At 44.8% G+C, this 21,417-nt stretch overlaps 3 protein-coding genes across 6 annotated transcripts in view; 1 reads left to right on the top strand and 2 right to left on the bottom strand.

Annotated features, from left to right (window-relative positions):
• Positions 1-21,417, bottom strand: part of LOC111961251 (E3 ubiquitin-protein ligase UHRF2) — a 254,746-nt gene that overhangs the window by 69,731 nt on the left and 163,598 nt on the right. The window lies entirely within an intron of this gene.
• Positions 1,138-12,727, top strand: LOC111961252 (uncharacterized bromodomain-containing protein 10). 3 transcript variants are annotated; one of them, XM_023983373.2, is made up of 8 exons: positions 1,138-3,259; positions 4,577-4,777; positions 5,395-6,989; positions 7,164-7,222; positions 7,373-7,471; positions 7,740-7,855; positions 7,956-8,134; positions 8,366-12,727. In XM_023983373.2, the coding sequence occupies exons 1-8, from the start codon at positions 2,571-2,573 to the stop codon at positions 11,881-11,883; spliced, it is 6,456 nt and encodes a 2,151-aa protein (XP_023839141.1). In that variant the 5' UTR covers positions 1,138-2,570; the 3' UTR covers positions 11,884-12,727. The 3 variants fall into 3 exon arrangements, with proteins under 3 accessions (XP_023839141.1, XP_023839143.1, XP_023839142.1); XM_023983375.2 differs by having other exon boundaries at positions 7,373-7,462; XM_023983374.2 differs by having other exon boundaries at positions 7,167-7,222.
• mlana (melan-A) lies at positions 12,596-15,843 on the bottom strand. 2 transcript variants are annotated; one of them, XM_023983378.2, is made up of 5 exons: positions 15,578-15,843; positions 15,111-15,196; positions 14,778-14,874; positions 14,374-14,475; positions 12,596-13,566 (listed from the first exon to the last, which is right to left on the bottom strand). In XM_023983378.2, exons 2-5 carry the CDS (start codon positions 15,170-15,172, stop codon positions 13,498-13,500), a joined length of 330 nt encoding a protein of 109 aa, XP_023839146.1. In that variant the 5' UTR covers positions 15,173-15,196; positions 15,578-15,843; the 3' UTR covers positions 12,596-13,497. The 2 variants fall into 2 exon arrangements, with proteins under 2 accessions (XP_023839146.1, XP_023839145.1); XM_023983377.2 differs by having other exon boundaries at positions 15,650-15,839.

Consider the following 21,417-nt stretch of genomic DNA (forward strand, 5'->3'; position numbering starts at 1 on the left):
TTCTGTCCTTGTCGGATTCTTGTTTGATGTTTGCTGTTCCTGTGTCCTTGTTCCGCCCTGTCGTGTTCTTTGCCTTCTTCAGATGCTGCGTGTGAGCAGGTGTCTATGTCAGCTACGGCCAGTGCCTTCCTGAAGCGACCTGCAGTCTGTGGTCGCGTCTCCAGTCGTTCCTCTCTATTGACGAGAGGATTTCAGTTTCCTGTTTTGGATTACCATTGATTATATCCAGGAGAATCATTATTTGTTTAATACTGGAATAAAGACTCTGTTACTATTACGTCGCTTTTGGGTCCTCATTCACCAGCATAACACACACATTACACCAGGTCTCTGCACTGGCTGCGTGTGAGTTTTAGAATACATTTTAAGATTATTCTATTGGTTTTTAAATCATCCACACTTGTGCACCCCAATACATGTCAGACAGGCTTTTAAGTTATGTACCCAGTAGGGTAGGTCCGTCAGGTCCCCTGGCACTGGCCTTTTAACTATCCAAAAGCCTAGGATGAAGAGGCATGGAGAGGCAGCCTTTAGTTAGTATTCCCCCAGCCTCTGGAATAGCCTGCCAGAGAACCTGAGGGTGGTCGAAACTGTGGACATATTTAAAAGAGATCTCAAAACACATATTTTTTTGCTTTTCCTTAGGTTGTTTTTTAGTTGTTCAGTTTGCTTCGTTCTTTTGTTTTTTATCTTATGTTTGTTGTGTAGTAAATATTTCAGCTTTTATTTTCATAGTTTTTTCCTGTAAAGCACATTGCGTTCCATTCCATGTCTGAAATGTGCTGTATAAATAAAGCTTGGTTTGATTTCATACATACCAAGCTTTGCAGGAAAACTGGCGCACGCAAAGGTTGTAATTTTTTGTGCACACGCACTTTTGTTAAATGAGGCTCCAGGGTGCATATGTCAACCGCTATGAACTGATGAAGCTTGACTGACCCCACTGAATCTTCTAAATTATTGGTCAATTTGCCATCAGCCTCACGTGAATTGCACATGGAAACACTGTCATGCTTTTCCTCTGTTGATTTAAAAAAACTCAGAAACCAATTTTAACAGGATAGGTGAGAAGTGTAGTGAGTTATCTACCAAATTACTCTCCAGTCAAGGGGAGGCAGGTAGCCTAGTGGTTAGAGCGTTGGGCCAGTAACCGGAAGATTGCTGGATCGAATCCCCGAGCTGATAAGGTAGCAATCTGTCGTTCTGAAGAATTCTATTGACATCGTCCTTATATTGCCCGATGCAAATAAAAGTAATATCTACGTTATGAAACCCAAATAAAAAAAATATATATTTTTAACCCCATTAAATTATGTGACACGCGACTACGTCAGAGTGCACGCACTGAGGAGGTTGCGAAGAAACAACGTTCGGGGAATATTTTGATAGCATAGCCTCTCGACTCTAGTGTAACTGAACCGCTAGCTACTTAACTTTGTAGACCGTTTAGTTGACTGAGATAGCAAAATCGCTACAGTTATGAAGCTACTTTGTCATTAGCTAGTTTAATTTTGTTTTAGAAATGTTCAAGTTAATTTACATGAATCGTTAGGTAACCCACTAACGTTGGCTAGCTACCAGCTACATAGCAAGCTTTATCTTGCTGAATCGCTCTTATCTATCTTACTAAGCTTGTTTCGTTGGCTCATCATAGCAAGGATTCATTGCTGTGTTGCCTAACTTTCCTGTAAATCACAGTATTTTCCCTGCTAACGCTGCTGCGGACAGTACAGACGCAGGCCTTTGATTGGAAACAATGAGCTCGGATAGAGGAGACAGCCAACGCCGGCTAGCTAACAATTTGGCTACTACTGTAGTAGCTTGTATTGGAGGCGAACTGAAGTCGCAGATTGTTGGGGTAGCTACTGTATTGGCCTTGTAAGTTAAGATATATTTCTCCATTCTGTAGACTATCGGTCCCATCATAACGTACCAAACTAAGAAAAGGAAGACCAATAGCTAGCTAACGTTATCAAATGTTGAAATACACTACACTTTGTTTAGCTATCATGCTTACTGCTTGCTTGCTATCAGCCAGTGAACTTGGCTACTGTTAATCGTTTGCTAGATAGTTTGTGGTGGACCGGTTAACTAAATAAACCCCACAACTAACATTCTTCGTTTAGTTAGTTATCAAATTAACGTCAACATAACATTTCTCAGAATGTCCCGTTAACCAACTAGTAGCTAGCTAGCACTAGCTAAGGCATGTTGGCTAGCTACAGTATCCAGCTGGTAGCTAGCTTACTGGCAGCTACGTTAGCTGACTTAAAGTTAGTTACCACTGACACTGTATTGTCAACTCTATTGCAATTGCCGGTGAATGTTTTGAAGAGTCAAACAAGGAAGGACTAGTTCGCCAAATTATGTATGTGACCCTAATGTAATTGTCAGGAGATAATACCCACTACCAATTGTGCGAGCTGCTTTTCAAAGATGGCAACTAAGCGTACTAACGTTATGCTACTGCTGCGGTCAGCTAGCTAGCAAGGTTACCCAATAAAAGTGGGACAGTTTTAATCAGTTGGTTAGCTAGCTACGTCCTATTAAAACACAGGGCTGCCAGCAACATGAAAGTGCAAACTGAAACCTGCAACCCATCCAAGGTCCCACAAAACGACATGTCAGACAAAAGGGACAACCACCACAGTCTTTTTTTTTCTCTCAACCAAGACTGTCAGAATGAACTGTGTTCAGGATCTCAGCAGCAGAAGGTTCCCCTTGTATCATCATCAGACTCAAAGTGGCACAGCACTCAATGCAGCAGGCTAGTCACTGAAGGACTCAGCAACGGAACCTCCCTGGAGAATGTAAATGTTCTTTCCCACGGTAGTTCTACCAATGATTTTGCACTAAGACATGGGGTGCCTGAAATCTCAAACGATCTGTCATTACCTGAGGTCTACATACCTACCACAGTTAGAGTTGAAGACCTTAGCTACGAGTTACAGCAGGCCTATAGGATATTTCACGGGTTTCTCCTGGAAAAGCACAAAGGCATTACGACTCCATTCTTGCACCCCATCGGCTTCAAGGACCACACTGACAGGGCCGAGGGTCAACTTAAGCAGTCCATGTGTTTCAGAAGGATGGAGGAGAAGTTTGTTAGCCGGGAGTATGAAACCATCACAGAGTTTGTGGCAGACTTAAGGCTGATGTTAGAGAACTGCTACAGGCACCATGGGGTCGACCACTGGATTTCCAAACAGGCGCAGAAATTGGAAATTATGCTTGAGCAGAAGTTGACACTGCTGTCAAGGTAAGAAAGTGCAAGCCTTGCATACATACACTACCGTTCAAAAGTTTGGGGTCACTTAGAAATGCCCTTGTTTTTGTTAAAGAAAAGCAAAAAAAAAAGTCCATTAAAATAACATAAAATTGATCAGAAATACAGTGTAGACATTGTTAATGTTGTAAATGACTATTGTAGCTGGAAACGGCAGATTTCTTATGGAAAATCTACATAGGCGTACAGAGGCCCATTATCAGCAACCACTCCTGTGTTCCAATGGCACGTTGTTTTAGCTAATCCAAGTTTATCGTTTTAAAAGGCTAATTGATCATTAGAAAACTCTTTATCAATTATGTTAGCACAGCTGAAAACTGTTGTTCTGATTAAATAATCAATAAAACTGGCCTTCTTTAGACTAGTTGAGTATCTGGAGCATCAGCATTTGTGGGTTTGATTACAGGCTCAAAATGGCCAGAAACAAAGAACTTTCTCCTTAAACTCGTCAGTCTATTCTTGTTCTGAGAAATGAAGGCTATTCCATGCAAGAAATTGCCAAGAAACTGAAGATCTGGGACAACGCTGTGTATGACTCCCTTCACAGAACAGCGCAAACTGGCTTAAACCAGAATAGAAAGACTGTGAGGCCCTGGTACACAACTGAGCAAGAGGACAAGTACATTAGTGTGTCTAGACGCCTCAAGTCCTCAACTAGCAGCTTCATTAAATAGTACACGCAAAACACCATTCCCAGTGATGAAATAAGTAAAAGCTGAAATAAATCATTCTCTCTACTATTATTCTGACATTTCACATTCTTAAAATAAAGTGGTGATCCTAACTGACCTAAGTCAGGGAATTTTTACTAGGATTAAATGTCAGGAATTGTGAAAAATTGAGTTTAAATGTATTTGGCTAAGGTGTATGTAAACTTCAGACTTCAACTGTAGATATTCCATAAACAAATCTGCCGTTTCCAGCTATAATAGTCATTGACAACATTAACAATGTCTACACTGTATTTCTGATCAATTAGATGTTATTTTAAATGGACAAAATTTTTGCTTTTCTTTCAAAAACAAGGACATTTCAAAGTGACCCCAAACTTTTAAAAAATGGTGTACATTCATTACAAAGCCTACATATTGTACATAGGCTACGTTCATTCACACTTAACACACATTCAATGATATTGATTTGCTGCTATAGTAGTAACAAAAAAAACAACACTTATTTTATTACATCATTTAACCTTTGACATCAGTAGTGTTTGTTTGATCCATGACCCATGAAACTACTGAGACCCTAACCCTATGATGCTCTGTTTGTAACAACCTGCCCAACCAGGACGCTGCGAGAGAAGACCACTCTGGCGGTGACCTCCAAGGGTCGTTTCGGGACCGAGGATGAGAGGGGGCCTGTGGGCACCTCAACCAGACGGAGGTCCGTGCCTCGCAGCCTGGCAACTATAACAGTGGGGGGAAATGAGTCCATCATGATCCAGGCACTCAGGCTGGAGGAGCAGCAGAAAGCCAAGGAAGAGAAGAGGTAAGATATGGATGAAATGTAATGCTCCAGTGCCTGAGGCTAAGTTTTGGTGTCATTTAAAAGCTTACAAACACGGATGCCAGATTATTTGATAATTTCTTGAAAAGTGAACTTTAATTTTCACATGTTGTAATTTAGATCCTATTTTGAGACAGCATACTGGTGAATGCAGGGTGGGTGTCATTTCAACCATAGAAATATAATGGGCATATCCCTTCATACCACCTGTAATTTAGCTGGTACATAATTGACATTTTTATTGAATTAACATTTTAAAGTCCAATTACTACCACAAAGATGGCTGCCGGTCCACCCACCATCAAATGTCAACTTAAACGGTAGAAGTGGTCAGAAAGTAGCTTTTTGGACCTGAATGCCAAAACATTTAGGAGATACAGATGCTCAAAGTTGGCCCATTTTGCATACCCTACCATGAAACATCTGTCTTCACTGGAAAAAAATACAAGATTGAGTTTGATATAATTTGAACGCTTACGAACAGGGTTGTCAAACCCGTATAGAACGTTTTGTTCAAATCAAAAGTGGTGCAGTCAGAAAGCGATTGATATCAAATGGAATGACCCCTTCATCAACTCATCCTTCATTTCTGATTTTAGGCAGCGGGAGCTGGAGAAGAAGGAGGCGGAGGAAACCTCAGCCAAGGATGTAGAGGAGTGGGAGCGCAGTCTTCTCTCCCAGGTGGCCCAGAATCCCGTGAAAACCTTGTGGGAACTCCCTGCCATCGGCCACTTCCTCTGCCTGGCCCAGGCAGCTCTCAACCTCCCAGAGATAGTGTTCTTTGAGCTGGAGCGGTGCCTCCTCATGCCTCGCTGCAGCATCTTCCTCTCCAAGATCATGAGTTCACTTCTCTGCCCGCCCCAGAGGAGAGGGACGGTCCACCGTCGCCCAGCCCTCACATACCGCCGCTGGGAGTCCGAGCTGCGTCAGAGGGTGCAGGGCTGGTACTATGCTATGGGTACGGCGGAGGATCAGGGTTGGATGGCTGAGCAGCTCGGCCTCTCCCATCAGTTCTTCAGGACGGCCGGGGAGGTTAGCCCCCTGGAGGAGAACCCCTTCCATCTCTTACCCTTCATTCAGCGTGTGTGGCTGCTCAAAGGCCTGTGTGACAACGTGTATGAGACCCAGAAGGATGTGCAGGACGCTGTGCTGGGCCAGCCCATCCACGAGTGCCGCGAGTCCATCCTGGGCTATGACGGGAATGAGAACGCCTATATCCACTTCCCGCACTTCTGCGGGGCGGACCTGCGTATCTACTGCCAGAGTGCCAGCATGCCCCCTGACTTCCCCTTTCCAGCTGTCTGGGTCAGGCGGGTGGAGCCTGATGAGGGAATATCAGAGGAGTCGGACGAGCAGAAGGACTCTGAGCATCTGGTTTCCATGGAGACGGAGGACTATGAGGAGAAACCTAGTTCTGACAGAACGAGTGGTGGTAGGATTAAAGGGGAGAATGGGGGCACAAGCAGGGGTGAGCAGTTTCACACGTGGGGAATGAAGGAGGAGGATGAGGACTCTTCTGTTTCTGCAGAGGATGGCGATAAGGAGGACTATAAGCCTAAACAGAACAGACACACTGGCTCTTCTACTCCCTCCTCACATATCAAGGACTTTGTGGGCAGAGGGTGTGTGAAGAAAAAGCCACAGGAAGTGGAATATATGCCTGATAGACTCCAGGTGAAACAGGAAGAGGGGTCGGACTCATCCTCCTCTGGGTCATCCTCAGAGTCATGTGAGAAGCGTCTCAGTGTGCGGGAACACAGCTATACGGAGAAGTCCCCTGCTCGCCCTGGTGAGATAACAGGTCGGCCTAGTGTGGCTGTACCAATGAGACAGACTGATGTTAAAGTCGACGGGGACAAACTCACTGAGGGGCTGAGGCCATGTCCAAGATGTGTCTCCAAAATGGGGGCAAAGTCAGAGGACAATCATCGCTGCCGTTGTGCCAAGAACAAGGCATCAACAACCTTAGCTTCTGGGGCTGGCCACCCCCGCAAGATGAACTTGACAGAGGATAAGATGGACAGGATTCGGGCCAAGAAAAAGAAAAGGCAAAAAAAGAGGGAGGTACGTGCAACAGGAGGACAGCGCAGACCAGACAGGACCCGACTCTGCAAGGCCAAAGCAGCTAAATCCACCCTCCAGAGAGCTGCTACCAACATCAAGAAAAAGGACAAGAGAAAAAAACGCAAAATGAGTGTGTAAAATAACTTTCTGCTTTGCATGCTAATCCTGTCTTCCTACTTCAAGCTTTTGCAGTTGTTTGGCCAAATTATGTAAAACCCGTCAAGAGACTGTTTGTTTTAAATTAATTCAAACGCTTTGGCTGATTGATGTCTTAATTACCCAGTAAAATAATATTCTTTCTCAGCAGGAAAAAAGCTGTCTTCAAAGAAGAAACCTCAACTCTCAGTTGAACATGGATTTAGGGTAAGCCCCACAGTTTTTCACAAGTTTTTTGTTGTTGTATTGTTTTAATGCAAAATACGGAATAGGAATTAATATGCAATTTGAATCCATGCATGCTGATTTGTCTTTCTCCTTCTCTTCCCCATCTGACTCTCTACGCTCTTAATCCAGTTGGTGTGCACCAGTCTAGAGGAGCTGAGGGAACTCATCAGTAGGACGGAGGATGAGCTGGATGAGCTGGAGAGCACCAAAAAGAGATCTGTTAGTAAAGTAATAAATATTTCATTTTTGGTATTTTGGTTTGACTGTACTGTGTCAAAAAAGCATTATATACAGAAACAACTTTTCCACACAGTATACATCGATACAATGTAAAAAAAAAAAAATGAATGATGGAGGGAACACATTTCTATAGCTTGTCTACTATGGGAGTATACGACATCGAGAATAAGAGCGGGAATACGAAATACAGTGGTTAATGCTTTCAAAGCATTGGGTTTGTTTATTCTCGACGTCATGTGTTTGAATGGTTTTACAGGAAAGGTGGTATTTCAGGAGAGAAGCAGTGAAAGATTTGCACATCACTCTCATAAGACTGCTCAACGAGCTCTCCCCATGGGAACCCAAACTGGTCAAGGCTTTCCATAGGAACAGGTAACGTGCTTGCCTGAAGGCAGTTATGTTAACCTCAAGCTGTGTCCGGCAAAACGCATAACTGACTCCTCGATGCCTGTTATGTCATCTGTCCCCACAGGCTACGTTTAAAAAAGGATTATGATGACTTCAAAAAGCACCCTGACTATGACAACTTTGTCAGAGAGGAGTGGGTGGCAGAGGATGTGGACAGAAGCGCAGGTGACAACACTAGACTGACTGAAGAGGAGGAACAGCAACAGCAGGACCAGACAGTTCAGAGAATTCTATGGACAGGAGGTAAATGGTGCTTTATTTGTTGGTACAATTGAATAATAAATCACAGAAGCAGCATATACTAAGGAAGTAGTGGGTTTAACCTGCACCCTCTTGGTTAGGTCGTTACTGTAATAGAGAATGTGTTCTTAATCATTTATCTAGTTAAATGAATAAATATGCATTGAAACCACATAATAAAAATTGTCAGGGCATTTTAGAATTAATACATTGTACTTCATTTTTTTTGTGCAGAGGACTCGGTGCAGCTTAGAGCAGAGGCATTGAGAGGCAGCTTCACCGTGGTAACCAGACAAGAGATGTTGACCTTGAATGAGCATAGACCTTCCACTCGGGGCTTTAAGCGCCTGCACAGTGGTATAGACGAGGACCCAAGTCTCATTAAGAGAGGCAGGATTGGCAGTAACGAGATGACAACTTCTCCTGAAGGATCAGAAATGGAAAACCGACCCAGGGAAGCAAATCCAGCAGCACAGCAGGCTGGAGAGACAAGCCCAGTTGTTGTAACACCTAGGGCTGGTTTCCAAAGGGCCTACAAGCCTGTTCAACTACATACCCTGCTGGCTAAGAGTGTAGGGAATAAAGTGACCTTAATTCATCATCAGCCTGGTACAGGTGTTATCAGCCATGTTGGTCAGGCACAAAGCAAGGACTGTGCTTCTTCCATGCAAGCTACCAAACTTCAACCTTCTTTACCACAAAGCTCTCGACACCTACCACAACCCACAACACCAACATCTAAACACTCACAGACGGTCCATACCACGCCCATACCAAAGAGCCCCATACAGGTTGTATACAAGATACCTGAGGGCATGGGTCTGGTCAGGAAAGATGGGAGCCCTGTGAAAATCGAAGTACAGCCAATCCTGGACCAGAAAACAGGGAATAAGATAATGCAACGAGTGGTCATCCTGCCATCGAACTTGCTCATTCAAAAGTCGGAGGATAAAAGTCTGCCCCAGCAACTAAGGACTCTCCAGGTCCCAGCCTCCAAAGAGTCCACCCCACTGTCACAAAGCTCTGGATTCACCATGCCTCAACGTCATGACAACCGGTGCCCAACACCCTCTCCTACCATCTCTCCTAGGTTGCAGACATCTCTAACTCCAGGTTACAAGGTTGTCCAACTCCCTTGTTGCAAAGCAAGTAGCACTCCCCAAATTGTTATACCAAATAGATCCAACCCCACCAGTGCAGCGTCTACTGATCCCAGTAAACCTCCGGACCGCAAACAAGAGCTGAAGACTGTGTGCATCAGGGACTCGCAGTCCATTCTAGTTACCACTAGGGGGGGCAACACTGGCGTTGTCAAGGTGCAGTCATCTGACCAGAGTACACCTGGTTCGATACGTGCCAGGCCTGTCATCACCATCTCTCCACAATTCAAAGCCTTCCTCGTGTCCAAGACGTTTCCACCTGCTGCCACTACAGTCCCTGTAGTCACCAGCTCACCTGTAGCCCAGTCGCGATCAGGACCTTCACTGTTACGGTCTTCGACTGTCACAAGTTCAACAACTACACGCCAGTCTCCGATCACTGCTGGCATTCCAATGGCCACAAGTCAGACGGCGAGTTCGGATGTTAACGTTGCTGTAAACCAGGGCTGCACTGTCTCATCTACACTTGCTGTTAACGCACAGCTACTTAAAAGCATTGCCACTGTACCTGGTAAACCAGCAGGTGCCGCCCAGACGTCTCTGGTCCAGTGTGTCAACAAACCTGTTCTGAAAAGGGTAGGTCCAGATGACAAGGGTAGGCCCCCCCCATTCACAAAGTTCATCCTGGTCTCTCCCTCCTCGAACATCACGTCTGTGGCTGCAACCAAAGTRACTTCCACCACGGCTCCCTCTGCTCATCCAGGTCAAAGTTTCATGTTTGTCAGCCAATCACCATCTACCGGTAATCCAAAACCGGCATCATCAGTGTCTGGACCCACCACACAATCCCCGACCATGTCGATACCCACCGAAGCGATGAAGATCGGACTCAACCTTGGCCGAGCTATTGGCAGCGCGAACTTCGGAGCTTTGAATAAGGTCCAGAGCATCAATCTGCTACCAGGTTCTCAGATAAGGCTACCACAGCAGGRAAACCTTTGCAGGCCAGTTAGTGCACTCGCACAATCTACTTTAAAAAACACATTTGTATCTGCCTCAAAGTCGGGCCTTCTCGCAACCACATCGTCTCATATTGTCACTAGCACTGCACATTTGCCGTCCTCCACACTGCTGACTGGATCTCAACTACAAGGCATCCCTTCATCCTCTGTGATCCCCAATCGAATCAAGGTAGCTGGGCAGCCAGGGTCTTCTATAATCAGAGGTTTGATCTCCAGCAACACACCTGTGTCAGTCACTACACCGCTAAGCCCTGTCAAAACATCCCCCCTCACATCCCCGGCGCAGGTTTCTCAGTCTCAGTACTCTGTCGGTGTCGCCACACCTGCTCAGATGCTAAGCACTCCACAGTCTCCAACTACCCCTATATCCACTCATCTGTCCTCTCCAGTACAGCCAGCTGGTAATACCAATCCTGTCTCCAGCACCACCACCACCACTTTGCAACAAAAGATTGTCATCAACACCACTGCTGCTCTTGCAGGCGGCACGCAGATTCTCCTCAACAACACCCGTTTTGTTGTTCCTCCTCAAGGCCTTGGGCCTGGCCAGCATGTCCTCATAATCTCCAGCCCTGCAGTGCCTGTGGTAGCTCCTAGTCCCAGGGGATCGATCCCAACCACCGGTGTACCACAAGGGCCAATGTTACCTGGGCTAGCCCTACCTGCACAAAGCCCCAGAATGGCCAGACCACCCGGGACACACCGGCCTCAACAAGCAGCACTTAGATCCCCAACCCTGGCAGCACCATCCACTGTGAAAGTTGGACCCTCTATCCCTGTCTCTTTCACTGTCCCTCGCCAGATGGTGGCTGTTCGAGCCTCACTATCGCCCACCAGCACCACCACCAACAGTTCTCCACAAGTTTCACACTGGCTCCCTGCTCCGGCCACCATACACACTCATGTGGTTGCAGCTCCACATTTAACTCAACCCGAAGGGATGGGCGGCTTCTCACTCTCTTCCCTGCCAGGAAGTCCCAGCGCAGCTCAAATGGCAGGACTTGCACAGAGCCCATCAAAACAGCTCCCTTTGCACACAGCACTTGGTGTCAACACACCACTCAAAGCACAGCAGCTAATGTCATTCATGCAACCTATGGGAGTGGTCTCCAGGTCCAGGACACAGGTGCTGCCGGCGGGAGCTGTTCCCCCAGTAGGGAGCACTGTCTCCAGGATGCGGACTCTACCCGTGGCAACCATACCATCCATCAGGAGTGCTTTCAGTAGCAAACAGGCGTCTCCTGTGGCAACTGTGCCTCCATCCAACTGCACTATAATCATGGCACCAGCACAACCTATCAGGACGGTGATGTCGGCAGAGACCATCCGCATGCCCACTGTTTTATCCAATCCTCAGCAGCAGCAAATACTGGGGTTGGGCAAGCCCCCTTTGCAGCCTTTACAGGCGCCTGCATCAGCAGTGCAAACAACCAGCCCCACCACCAAGCTACTAGTGAGTCCTGATGGTGCTGTTTTAAATGTGGCTAGAGGCCCTACCACCATCACAGGCCTGCCAGAGATGGCTAACAAGTCTTTGGCTGCGTTGATTGTTACTCCTAACTCCACTGGGAGAGTGCCGTTGCCTAGCGCAAATACTGCCAATCCCTTCATGCCTACACAGGCTAAGTGAAGTGGACCTATCAAATGAAAGACTGCGATTGAAAGCCAGTACCAGTGTCTGTGATGAAGCAGACACATATTCCAGCTAACTTTGTGTTCTGGACTGCTTTAGAACATTCTAGAAATGTTTTTGGTAGAAGGCGGGGGTTGGTTGAGAAACTGCCTGGTTGAGCTGCATTCTTACTTTGCATACCTGAGTGTGTTTTAAGCGATACTAGATAAACTCTATAGTTGACTCAGTTTGCTCAAGAAATGTAGGTGGAAATGTATTTGTGATGGTTTTCTATTTCTTTAAGCTAACAGCATTTTGGGGTTGCCTTCTCACAAAGTTTAAATGTGAATTTGGACATTTTTAGTTTTTTAAAAACCTTTTCAAGGCCAGTAATAAATATGTTGTAAATTGCTAGGATTGCAGGGTAGAGCAAATGGATTTGAATGTGATGGTAATACTTTTCATTGACATTGAATATAATTCTGAAATGATATCRATTTAATTCCTTAGATTGGAACAACCCTTGTTTTATTCTGTCTCCCAGACTCTTAGGACTTTCCCTCAGACCTATTGTAGTATGTTCTTCAGATGTGTGTTGCCTACTCAAGAGGCAGGTCCGTGTCCAAATGTAATTACATTGGTTCTCTTCTATTTCCAGCAACTATTTGGGGAAAAAATAGCATTTTACATCATTGAAGTGCAACTTCTAAATGATTTGTCGGAGCCAATATAAAACATTTTGGATGTTATATTTATTTATTTTTCCTATCATAGATTTCTCAAAATATTTAGTGGGTACATTGTCATTGGATAACTGTGGACTTTTCTGCATGGAAATAAATGGTGCGACTGTCCTCCATAAGAGATGTGTGGTGTTCATGTGAATTAGGCTCTTGGTAAACTCAACTGTGGTTTAAAAAAAAWAAWAAWTCTTTATGGAAATGTATAATTTCCAAATCCTCATAAGTACATGTTGAAATATATAAGCCAACAATCAAGCAGGTAAGATGTTGTCATTAACTTCAGAGGAATTCTCAATTGCTGCTACACATTTGGTTATCGCTAAATGTAACGTAGCAGGCATAAAAGAAACACCTGAAACTAGATCCCCCTACATACTGGTCTTGACGAGAAGAAAAAAAATATTGTCCGGGGAGGTTCTCTTCTGCACTGTTCAACCAATCCAGTAAATGTGGAGGCGGAGTTAAGATGGAGCGTCGCCTTGTAAACGTCCAAAAGGGGAAGTTGCYTCACAGGCTCGCTTTCCATTTCTTCTGAAAACCGGAACATCTGGTTGTTGGGGACTCGGCAGAAGCTAGGTTATCACTGAAATGAGCAAAGAATTTCCGAAGTACAATATTGTTATGTTTAGATATACAGGGATTGATAGAAAGTCTTGTTCTTTGAGCAGCATTCAGAAATGAAAGCTTGTGGAGCTAAAAGGTCAGAACATTAACATGAAACTACAGTGTCCCCCCCCCCCAAAAAAAACATTGAAGAATACTTCTATAAACTTGTGATAGTAGTAAATAGAGTGCAAAATATTTGTTCTTCACAAGTTTGATCATGTGTTTAATGAAATAACACGTGACGTTTCATCTTTTTTGGTTATCCCACAGAGGACTGTTGTTATTAGGGCGAGTAGGGAGGAGGTAGGGGTCCTGATGAGATCTTCTCATAGGCAGGAGGGGCATTGGGAAGCTGAAACACATCAATACACAAATACACACGCCATTTAGGAAACAACCAGGATAAACCCCTCTGATAATTGAAATACTATTTCCCTTTTCACAGTATTGTACCGACACGAACCAAACTGCTGGCTTGGATATTTTCTTTTCACATCGTCCTTTTCGTAATGATTGCTGCAGTGATGATGGATGCATAGGTCAGCTCAGTACAGCTTGGTTCGGCTCAGTCTTGTGAAAAGCCCTTATGTCGAAATATGCCCTTGGGGCCCTATGAATTCCAGATCGTAATCCCCTCCTGACGTCTGGAGACATAATCTCTGACTGCACCACCAGCAGCCATATTGCACCAGGAAGCTCATGTGCCCCTTATTCCACAAAGAACCCTTTAATTCCAGGAAAAGTCATGGAGATTTGAACTATAGGGCCTTCCTTCAAGGTTGTGTTGTTGTGTATAGTCGAATGAATGCAGTGTGCTATGATAAGAGAATGATCATGGCCATGGGTTGGTCACACTATTGCCTTCCAGCGCATAACTGCCCATGTCTGCAGCATGTGATCGAATCCTGGTTCCACCACTACGCATAAACAGAAACTCTCTCTTCACTTCTGTCTTTGTATACAGATTTAAACCTGCAGCTGGGTTTACACAGAAAGCCCAATTCTGATCTTTTTCCCAATTAGTGGGAAAATATCTGAATTGGCCTGCCTGTGTAAACGCAGCAATAGAGGACAACTCCATTCGATAAAACATCAAATACTCTTAAAAAAAAGAAAGTTCTGACCATTGACATCCCAGTACATCCAGTCTGAGTCTTACCACAGGTCGGAGCTCACTGAGGCCCATCTTGTTTTCTGCTGCAGCTCTTCCCTCGCTGAACTGTCCTCTACTGAATCCTGGCAGGGACCCTGATCTTGGGCTCTGTGGGGAGAAAACAGGAGAAAACAGCAACATTAGTAAGGGGAACAGGAGGAATAAACCCTGTTGGACAGCAACCGATTACCTATTGCCACTATTCCATCTCCTATAGATCTGTGAAAGACCTGGACATGTGAAAGATACATATACTGTATATTCCTATTGCTTTCACCTATTTTAGGCCTATTCTCTTCAGATCATTACATATGAAGTGAAGGAGAGAGGGGAGAAGATGATGCCATTTTATACTATAGAGATATGCACCCTTTGTCATGCAAGGCAGGTGCAGCTTGGACAATTCTTACCCTGATCATTTTGTACCCGCTTCTCCTCTTGAAATACCAGCATCCGACGATGAGAAGGGCTGCGAGAACTACAACCAACAGAGCTATGCCAGCTGCCCTGTGGCGCACCAAACAAAATATAGTATTATGAATAATACTTTCTTCACCAATGGATCAATTTTAAGATATAAGATGGCATAACAAATCTAATGAAGTTTTCTGAATGTCTATTAGGCCTATATTCTACACAGTTCTAACTACCAGTTTAATTCTACAAATAATATAAATGATAAGAAAACATCAATATAATGAAAGTTTTTTTTTCTTCAGTTAGAGTCAATAAAATCCACGAACTCTTCGGCCCTGACATGCTGTCCTCTGCTTGCAAAATGAACGTTGAAGTCACCGCGAGGCATCTCTTTCCATCCAGACTTTTACACCTGAGGAACATGATGCAGTTACCGTTATAAACGGTAGGAAACCGTTATTACACGTTTATTTCAACATCAATAACAGGCTAAACTATATAGGCTAATCCACTGGTCAAGTATATTGAACATTTTGCCGCTAAAATACGTAGCTACAAATTGAATTTAGGCTAAATTCCAAAGCAACATATCAACAAATCAGAAGATATTTACATTTTATATCCTATAATATTTTCTGTAGGGCTATGAATAATGTTATTTCATTGCACCAGCATAATGTAGCCTGTACCATAACTAACAGAAAATCTGAAACTTGATCAACATTGTATAGCCTACGCTTCTATCAATATTGAAATAAATTGATAATTTTGAAAATGTAATAATTTAAAATACTTTTTTCTTAGTTCAAAAGAAAACTGAATGGACCTGTCCATCAATGGTCTGTGTTTTGGTCGAAAAAGTTACCTAAAGTAGATAATTAGATTGTGAAGGGTCCGGTCCTTCTAAATTGCTTCCCAGCGCTTTCCCGAAAGCTCTCAGTCTCACTCCTCTTTGCTTAAATCTCTGACTTGAGAAAAGGTTAGAACTGTGAGCAAGGAAAGGAATTCTCATGACCGTCACGAGTTCTACCGCTCATACTTAAAGCCATTGACCTGGACTAATGGGCGTGAAACCCCTCCGGTCCTGGAGCCAGAACACAATTTATATTATGGACTCGATTATGGAAACTTTATCTGCTGACTCTTTCTGTCTGACATGGCGCTCGCGCTCAACACGCTTCCTTATTCACATTAATAAGGGAAACTTCATAAACACTTATTCCTATTCTTATATATAAGTAATACATCAAGGATTAAAATATTGAATATAATTCATAGTATCATGAGTACATTTATTTCATTTCAGTTCATAATAATAACTTTATGTAGCCTACCTTTATTGCACACTATTGATATATTGAACATTTCCCTGTACAAGTCACCAAAAATGATGATGATGACCAAATTAATCACTAAAATAATACCAAAATATTGCTTTGTAATTCTAACCTAACCTATTAGAATTCCTGTGAATAAGATCATAGTCAAATAAAGTTGTAAACCACTGCAATGAGCACTGCAACAGAACATAAACTCAGCAAAAAAAGAAACGTCCTCTCACTGTCAACTGCGTTTATTTTCAGCAAACTTAACATGTGTATATATTTGTATGAACATAACAAGATTCAACAACTGAGACATAAACTGAACAAGTTCCACAGACTAACAGAAATGGAATAATGTGTACCAAAGGGGAGGTTAAAATCAAAGGTAACAGTCAGTATCTGGTGTGGCCACCAGCTGCATTAAGTACTGCAGTGCATCTCCTCCTCATGGACTGCACCAGATTTGCCAGTTCTTGCTGTGAGATGTTACCCCACTTTTCCACCAAGACACCTGCAAGTTCCCGGACATTTCTGGGGGGGAATGGCCCTAGCCCTCACCCTCCGATCCAACAGGTCCCAGAAGTATTGAGATCCGGGCTCTTTGCTGGCCATGGCAGAACACTGACATTCCTGTCTTGCAGGAAATCAAGCACAGAACGAGCAGTGTGGCTGGTGGCACTGTCATGCTGCAGGGTCATGTTAGGATGAGCCTGCAGGAAGGGTACCACATGAGGGAGGAGGATGTCTTCCCTGTAACGCACAGCGTTGAGATTGCATGCAATGACAACAAGCTCAGTCCAATGATGCTGTGACACACCGGCCCAGACCATGACGGACCCTCCACCTCCAAATCGATCCCGCTCCAGAGTACAGGCCTCAGTGTAACGCTCATTCCTTCGACGATAAACGCATATCCGACCATCACCCCTGGTGAGACACAACCGCGACTCGTCAGTGAAGAGCACTTTTTGCCAGTCCTGTCTGGTCCAGCGACGGTGGGTTTGTGCCCATAGGCGACGTTGTTGCCGGTGATGTCTGGTTAGGACCTGCCTTACAGCAGTCCTACAAGCCCTCAATCCAGCTTCTCTCCGCCTATTGCGGACAGTCTGAGCACTGATGGAGGGATTGTGCATTCCTGGTGTAACTCGGGCAGTTGTTGTTGCCATCCTGTACCTGTCCCGCAGGTGTGATGTTTGGATGTACCGATCCTGTGCAGGTGTTGTTACACGTGGTCTGCCACTGCGAGGATGATCAGCTGTCCGTCCTGTCTCCCTGTAGCGCTGTCTTAGGCGTCTCACAGTACGGACATTGCAATTTATTGCCCTGGCACAATCTGCAGTCCTCATGCCTCCTTGCAACATGCCTAAGGCACGTTCACACAGATGAGCAGGGACCCTGGCATCTTTATTTTCGTGTTTTTCAGAGTCAGTAGAAAGGCCTCTATAGTGTCCTAAGTTTTCATATCTGTGACCTTAATTGCCTACCGTCTGTAGCTTTTAGTGTCTTAACGACCGTTCCACAGGTGCATGTTCATTAATTGTTTATGGTTCATTGAACATGCATGGGAAACAGTGTTTAAACCCTTTACAATGAAGATCTGTGGAATTATCTTTGAAAGTCAGGGTCCTGGAAAAGGGACGTTTCTTTTTTTGCTGAGTTTACAAACACATACCAAATAAGGTAACTACTTGAGTCATAAACCACTTTTTTGTTGTTGTTGAAAAAAAACGACATGAAGCAGAAATGTTGAAACATTTCAAGCCAATAATAATTGTTTGCCATAGAGTATCCATTACACAATAGGTATGTCAAAAGGATTGTGTTTCATACAGTATTGTAAAAACGGCTAGCTGGAGCTTGTATGAACTGTTGGCTGTGAATGCTCTCACCTGCAGTACTTAATGCTGATTGTTAAGGTACTGTGCAGCTGTATTCATCGACCTGGCCAAGGCTTTCGACTCTGTCAATCACCACATTCTTATTGGCAGACTCAACAGCCTTGGTTTCTCAAATGACTGTCTCGCCTGGTTCACCACTACTTCTCAGACAGAGTTCAGTGTGTCAAATTGGAGGGCCTGTTGTCCTCTGGCAGTCTCTATGGGGGTGCCACAGGGTTCAATTCTCGGGCCGACTTTTCACTGTATACATCAATGATGTCGCTTTTGCTACTGGTGATTCTCTGATCCACCTCTATGGAGACGACACCATTCTGTATACTTCTGGCCCTTCTTTGGACACTGGGTTAACTAACCTCCAGACGAGCTTCAATGCCATACAACTCTCCTTCTGTGGCCTCCAACCGCTCTTAAATGCAAGTAAAACTAAATGCATGCTCGTCAACCGATCGCTGCCCACACCTCCCGCATCACTACTCTAGACGGTTCTGACTTAGAATATGTGGACAACTACAAATACCTAGGTGTCTGGTTAGACTGTAAGCTCTCCTTCCAGACTCACATTAAGCATCTCCAATCCAAAATTAAATCTATAATTGGCTTCCTATTTCGCAACAAAGCATCCTTCACTCATGCTGCCAAACATACCCTCGTAAAACTGACTATCCTACCGATCCTTGACTTCGGCGATGTAATTTACAAAATAGCCTCCAACACTCTACTCAGCAAATTGGATGCAGTCTATCACAGTGCCATCTGTTTTGTCACCAAAGCCCAATATACTACCCACCACTGCGACCTGCATACTCTCGTTGGCTGGCCCTCGCTTCATATTCGTCGCCAGACCCACTGGCTCCAGGTCATTTATAAGTTTTTGCTAGGTCAAGCCCCGCCTTATCTCAGCTCACTGGTCACCATAGCAGCACCCACCCGTAGCACGCGCTCCAGCAGGTATATTTCACTGGTCACCCCCAAAGCCAATTTATCCTTTGGCCGCCTTTCCTTCCAGTTCTCTGCTGCCAATGACTGGAACGAACTGCAAAAATCACTGAAGCTGGAGACTCATATCTCCCTCACTAACTTTAAGCACCAGCTGTCAGAGCAGCTCACAGATCACTGCATCTGTACATAGCCCATCTGTAAATAGCCCATCCAACTACCTCATCCCCATACTGTTATTTATTTGATTTATTTTGCTCCTTTGCACCTCAGTATCTCTACTTGCACACTCATCTTCTGCACATCTATCACTCCAGTGTTTAATTGCTATATCGTAATTATTTCGCCACTCTGGCCTATTTATTGCCTTCCCTCCCTTATCCTACCTCATTTGCACACACAGTATATAGACTTTTTCTATTGTATTATTGACTGTATGTTTGTTTTTTCCATGTGTAATTCTGTGTTGTTGTTTGTGTCGCACTGCTTTGCTTTATCTTGGCCAGGTCGCAGTTGTAAATGAGAACTTGTTCTCAACTAGCCTACCTGGTTAAATAATAAATAAATACAAATAAAAAGGTGAGCAGCATACCACCCTGCATCCCACTGCTGCCTTGCTTCTGAAGCTAAGCATTGTTGGTCCTGGGCAGTCCCTGGATGGGAGACCAGATGCTGCTGGAAGTGGTGTTGGAGGGCCAGTAGGAGGCACCCTTTCCTCTGGTCTAAGAAAATGCTAGGGTACTGTCTTTTTGATGGGATGTTAAACGGGTGTTCTTACTCTCTCTGGTCACTAAAGATCCCATGGCACTTATTGTCACGCCCTGACCTTAGTTCCTTGTTTATGTCTCTATTTTGGTTTAGTCAGGGTGTGAGTTGGGGTGGGCATTCTATGTTTTGTTCTATGTTTTGTATTTCTAGGTGTTTGGCCTGGTGTGGTTCTCAATCAGAGGCAGCTGTCTATCGTTGTCTCTGATTGAGAACCATACTTAGGTAGCCTCATTCCCACCTGTGCTTGGTGGCTAGTTGTTTTCTGTTTTGTGTATTGCACCTTGCAGAACTGTTCGTTTGTCGTTTTGTTGTTTTGTTCAAGTGTTCGTATTTATTAAAAGTATTATGAATACTTACCACGCTGCACCTTGGTCCTCTTCTCCTTCTCCCGACGACGTTCGTTACACTTATTGTAGGAGTAGGGGTGGTAACCCCGGTGTCCTGGTTAAATTCCCAATCTGGCCTTCATACCATCATGTCCACCTAATCATCCCCAATTTACAATTGGTTCATTCATCCCATAACTATTCCCCAGGTTGTTGATGTAAATGAGAAGGTGTTCTCAGTCAACTTACCTGGTAAAATAAGGGATAAAAAAAGAAAGGTTCTGACTCACTACAGGCTGTCTGGCAAGAACAATGCAGATGTGTCCATATCCTAACTTTATTATKTCTTGGTCACCACCACCCAGTTACACATCATATAAGTACTCTTGGCACAACACTTCCAGATTAAAACACACTGATAACTTGATTGGCAGCCAAACTTGCGTCTTCATCTGCCGACAACGATAGCCACTCTGACCCGGAGTGGGAGGGGTCAGAGTCCAAATGTGCATTCGGGCACGCTGATTGGTGGAAACCAGGAGGCTGTGACGTACAGCTGAGAAGTGGAGAAATCCTCCTGACTGGACTGTGGGGAAAGTCACGTGCACAGGCATGTCTTTTTTTTACAGTCGCCTCTGGATTTCTTATGGAAATACACACATTGGAAAAGGCCTCAATGGGGGGCTTAGAACTTAACCGCCTAGTTCTATCCGGCAAGACAAACAGGGCAGAGGGGCAGAGCAGCTAAGGTACCAGACAGGATTGAGTTCAGTCCTTGTGTATGTTTGGCCATACTAGAGGGTCAGCTGATAGCCAGTGTCACTTTAGAGAACCATAGGGGCCTGGAGGGTGCCGGCTCTGGTGCACATAAGGGGCTTAGGGGTCGCCCCGTGTGGAGAGTGCACAACATTGCGGGAACCGTGTCTTGCCGCCCCCATGGGATGCCACGGAGGTGGCGGAGGATCCTCTAACTCAGCCAGTAAAGGGAGACTGGCCACGGCTGGAGGTCACAGCTGGCCACAGTGGAGGAATGTGACATACCAGCTACAACTGTCGTTGGCAGCTCACTGGCTGCGACTGAGGTTGGTGACTCTTTCAAAACAGCTGAAAGCGATGACTTCCATGGTGGACCAGGTGGGGAGCCCTGGGCGAGGCTCATCAGGGATCTGGAAGCAGGGGCCAGCTGGTTCCGCAGATGCGAGGGCCGGAGGGTCTTCCAGAACTGGAGACAGCAGGCCCCCCGAATCAGGTCCTAGCAGGGCAGGGGATTTTGAACCTACTACTGAGTACTGCAAACCATGTATGGTGGAAGGCTGCAAACCTAGCTGAAAGTAGCCATCCTTTGCCTTGATGACAGCTTTGCACTCTTGGCATTCTCTC

The sequence above is a fragment of the Salvelinus sp. IW2-2015 genome, linkage group LG4q.1:29 (genome assembly GCF_002910315.2).
Source record: "Salvelinus sp. IW2-2015 linkage group LG4q.1:29, ASM291031v2, whole genome shotgun sequence".
NCBI lineage: Eukaryota > Metazoa > Chordata > Actinopteri > Salmoniformes > Salmonidae > Salvelinus > Salvelinus sp. IW2-2015.